The sequence below is a fragment of the Pundamilia nyererei genome, unplaced genomic scaffold (genome assembly GCF_000239375.1).
Source record: "Pundamilia nyererei isolate P.nyererei 1_Seehausen unplaced genomic scaffold, PunNye1.0 scaffold00117, whole genome shotgun sequence".
Lineage (NCBI taxonomy): Eukaryota > Metazoa > Chordata > Actinopteri > Cichliformes > Cichlidae > Pundamilia > Pundamilia nyererei.
In genome coordinates this window covers 419,740-424,350 of record NW_005187518.1, presented here as the reverse complement: position 1 = coordinate 424,350, position 4,611 = coordinate 419,740, and the positions used below count along the sequence as shown (strand labels likewise).

General features: G+C 44.4%; 1 protein-coding gene across 3 annotated transcripts in view; it reads left to right on the top strand.

The window, feature by feature from the left end:
• The window catches only part of cux1b (cut-like homeobox 1b), a 62,224-nt gene that overhangs the window by 15,094 nt on the left and 42,519 nt on the right, over positions 1 to 4,611 (top strand). For all 3 annotated transcript variants that reach the window (XM_005742092.2, XM_005742091.2, XM_005742090.2), the window contains exon 2: positions 2,606 to 2,716. In XM_005742092.2, the coding sequence (XP_005742149.1) occupies positions 2,606 to 2,716 (111 nt within the window). The remainder of the gene's footprint in view (positions 1 to 2,605; positions 2,717 to 4,611) is intronic.

The following is a 4,611-nucleotide window of genomic DNA, read 5'->3' as shown; positions in this document are numbered from 1 at the left end:
CCCCCCAAACTAAGACCATGCCCATAATTACTTGCCCACTTGGCACTGAATCAATCCTCTTTCATGTGTGATGTGTTTATTTAGCTTAGCAGTGAGAATTTTTCTTTTTTTGGAGCGAGGATTTGGTAACACATTGGGATATATGCAGGGTATTGGAAAGGGATTGGACAGAATCAAGGGCGTTGGAGATTGGCACATGACCTCTTAAAGCAGAGCCCTAGTGGAGGATTGTGGATATTTCACTTTTATGAGCACAAAAACGGATCTTATTGATCAGCTTAAATGAATTGATTTACCTGCTTTGTTGAATTCCTTCAACACCGTTTTGCATAAAATTCGTGGACTAATGTGCATATCGGAACGCATCCTGAGAGCTCCTGTCAATAAAAAGACAATGTTGTTGCAGGATTTTTCTGCATCTGAGTAAGCAATACTATAAGCCCTGCGTTTACAGTGACTGTGAAAGGCTACAAATGAACAGCAGTGTATAACAAAGGAGCCATGCAGTGTGAAAGTTATGATCTCTGTAAACCCACAGTTGAAATAAGAGTGGAGAAATGAAAGCAGTTGTAATGGGCTTATTCAGACGTTACCTACGCTCTGTCGGCCATCCATACTATTTCACATTTGCAGAATTCGCATCACATCATTGCAGAGGGAGTATTTCTGTTTTCCAAATGTATTCCATGTGCCTAATCACACAGCTGGGATGATTAACAGCAACCACACTTCGGGGATACACTGAAATTTACCCTCGTTGCTGCCAATTCCAGCTGAACTCACATCAGGCTTTAAAATAAAATTTCAGCGAGTGATTATAGTCCACGCTGATCAGAAAAACAAGGCTTCATGCATCATATCGTCGTCATATCAATTTGATCCTTGTATCTTGAACATACTGGGCCCTGTATTCTTGTTCCTGTAGCTAATCTTTACCAATGCAATAATTACACCACTGTTCATGAACTAGAACATTCAGTTTTTGACAATTAATTTAACATGATTAAAATTTATCAGGTTCCTCCTTTCATCAAGCGATGCACAAGCCTCTGCGCACGCTCGAGTTCACTAACAGATAGTGCAGCTGCTCCATGGCCATGGGCAGACAGGCTGCTACATCAACTGCTCCATGGGCAGCGAGAACAAGATGGCATGTAAGCAAGTGAGCAGTTTTTTGTTTTTTTTTCTCTCTCTCCCCAAACATCCTGTTTCTCCTGCACAAAATCCATTGCAGGGGACAGTCGACCGAATCCATTTGTTATACTTTTTCATGGTTTGTGGTTAAAACGAGATCACGGCTGGTCAGGGAATTAAACGTAATGCTGATGGAGGGGGAAAAAAATCTCCTAATTAGTTCTTGATCACACTGTTTCTTCAGAGGGTTGAAATTTCTTGTGTGTTTTTGGGGGTGGGGTGTATAGGCAAAGTGGGGAGGTGGGCATGTGTGCGTGAGTGTGTTTTGGGACCTTGTCAGCAGACTGAGCCACAAGGGCCCCTGTGGTAATGTGTGTATTAAATGATTAGTGCGTTAGTTAGCATAACGGCCCTTCAGCAGCGTTTAATCACTCTCAAGGGTGGGCGGCCTCACAGGAGGTGAATGGGGGGGGGGGAGAGAGAAGGGGAGGCGGGGCAAAGGCAGAAGAGAGATTTAAACTGAAGAGAAGGAACTGCTGGTTGAATGAGTGAGTAGATGATCTGTAGAGAGTATGGAAAAATGAGGGAGCGAGCATGACGGAGAGCAAGAATCCAGCCGAAACATAATCCAGCAGCACTCTCACACACTCAGCGGAGAGCGGAGATACAATCTTTACAAGGCCTGAACGGCTTGTTAATGTCAGCACACGGCCCATCAGCTGGAACAAGTCCCATAAATAGCTATTAATAACAGTGCAAAATGGATGTGGACGAAGGTGGGACCTCCGTTCAGCCTTGACAACTGCTGCTGTTGATAATTGTGTTTTTGTTGTTATGTGGTGAGAGGGGAGGAGTCACCTGGTAGTCAATAATTGGTTTGAAATGCCTGGGCATTTACTAGTAGTGGTTAGAGCGGTAACTGATTGACTGCCAGGGTGAAAGGCCGTCAGGTTTTTCCTTGGTGGGCCGTTGGTGTTGTGGTTCTGCTTTCTGAACAGGTTAATGCTCCAGCAAAACCAGTGGAACTTTATGATTTGATAGGCCTGTGCCAGAGTGGTCACAGACATATTATAGGTCAAAAATAATAATTTAAAATACAAAGCAACCAATCATATGTGTGTGTTTGTTTGTTTGTTTGTTTGTTTTTTACTTTATGTCTCAAATTTTTAAAACTGGCTGTAATATGTTTTGTGTAGACCCCAATGAAGGCCACAAGCTGAAGCACATCAAAGGTTTAGTTTTTAGAAACCTCTACTCTGTGGCCGTGTTTTCGGCCTACTGCAGCATTCTGAATAATATCAGCAAAGCAAATAGGTCCAACAGTTTGCAGTCTAGTCATAAAACAGCTCCCGTCTTTTAATCGTAATTGATAACAATGATTACGATTATAATGACCATTACAGTAATGATAAGTGTAATAAAATGTTGAATGCAACTAACAAAAACAACAACCTTTCTGTTTGTCTTGCAGAAAGAACTAGACGTCACCGCCACGCAGCTTGCCAACAGACAGGACGAGAGCGAACAGTCCAGGAAGAAACTCATCGACCTGAGCCGCGAGTTCAAGAAGAACACTCCAGAGGTGAGAAAATCGGATATTCACAGGCGAGCACCAACACACAGCCACGCGTACAGTGCGCCCCGCAATTCTTTTGACAATCACGCTTGGCCTCGGCGTTTCTCGGTGTCTGCTCTCCTCTTCATAAATGTAGCCGTGATTATTTACTGAGAGGAGTAGACGGAACAGAGATGCGGGCTTGGCTCCCAAAAATAGTCTCTCCATTAGTTTCCCTGAAATCCTAAAGAGACAAAACAGAAAACCCCTCAGGAGTTTGTATTATCTGACCTAGTTTTTTATGCGAGCAGAAAGTGTGGTCGGTGAGTGTGTGTGTGCGCGCGAGAGAGGGAGGCAAGGAGAGAGTGACAGAGCAGAGCAGAGAGAGAGAGAGAGAGAGAGAGAGACAACACTACTAAGTGGGATCAGGAGGGAATTCTGTCCTGTTCCTGTGTTCCCATCACTCCTCCAGGGAATATTTGTTTCATCTCTGTAACCAAGGCAACATATTTCAAACCTCACAGCAAAAACAAAGTATTGTTGTGTTATTATTGGTAATGTCACCATGGTGAATTATTGATGGCAGCATGAATTATGTATGAACGGAGTAGACAGTGGATAGAAAATTGTCAACTCTCCGCGGAGTTGACAGTAGGCCTATTATAGTTACCACAGGATGGGGATTGTGACTATTGACTTCAGCATGTAGCCCACCCGCTGTAGAGGAGTATACACGGGAGGAAACTGTACCTGCATACAAAGGATGCTAATTTCACTTCACCCTACACATTCATCTCTAATCTCATTTCCAAGTATAACCGCACAGCTAACAACACACACAGGGAGGCAAGACAGACACAAAGGGAGAGAAACACACATGCAGAGGCAGCGGGAGCCATGCACAAAGAGAACATGCAGAGAAGGCAGAGGCACAAACACACAGAGGCAGATAGCCTAGATCACAGAACAGGACACACACATTCATCAGTGTAACAAGGCTGTGATTTAGGAAGGCTCCTCTGGCGTCTGTGTGGCCCCTGGCATCTCCCTGGTATGTGGAGGAGGAATCTGAGCCAGGCCAGACGAGCGACAGGATTCATTACAGGGCTGTAACAGCCTCAATAGGAATCAGCACTAAAACTCCGGGCGTTTGGAAATACAGAAGCATCAAGGCTGCCTACCAAACAGGCTGGTTCATAACGTGTGATGGCCTGCGCTTGATTAAAAATGCCCCGATCGTCTTGTGTGCATTTGAGGAGCCGCGTTTTTTTTTTTTTTTTTTTTTTCTTCCATCGCTTGCGTGGCTGCATGTGTATGTGTGTGGTTGACCAGCTTATAAAGCGGGCTGTCAGCTCTCTGTGGTCCGCACCAGTCAACGGAGATCACAGTCACATCAGATCAGACTGCATTAGGCTGAGCGGGAGTCCGTCTCTGATCCATTATTCAACAACCAGGAGACCGGCCCACGTTGACTGTGTCTAGTCTGCTGAGCTGTACTCGGTGTGAACTGCACTCATGGTCTGCATAATAACGCACACATGCACGCACGCACGCACACACACACACACACACACTCACGCAGGCTTTTGTAGCATTTTGAAAGTAGTGCAAAGAAATGCAGCGTGAAAACAAAGTTTTTATAATTCATTAGGACTGACACGCTGTTGAATTTTTTTTTTTTTTTTTTTTAGAGACTACATCTCGCTGCGCTTCCTAAGTCACCTAAATTATTCATCCACTTCTTAATTTCCTTTTAGTTAGTCAAGACTTCTCTACTACACTGTTATAAAGGCAAGGGTGGGAATGGTTGTAAAATGTCCCAAAGATTGCTAGCCAGAGGCAGTGGTAGTAAAACAACTGTGTGTGTGTGTGTGTGTGTGTGTGTGTGTGTGTGTGTGTGTGTGTGTGTGTGTGTGTGTGTG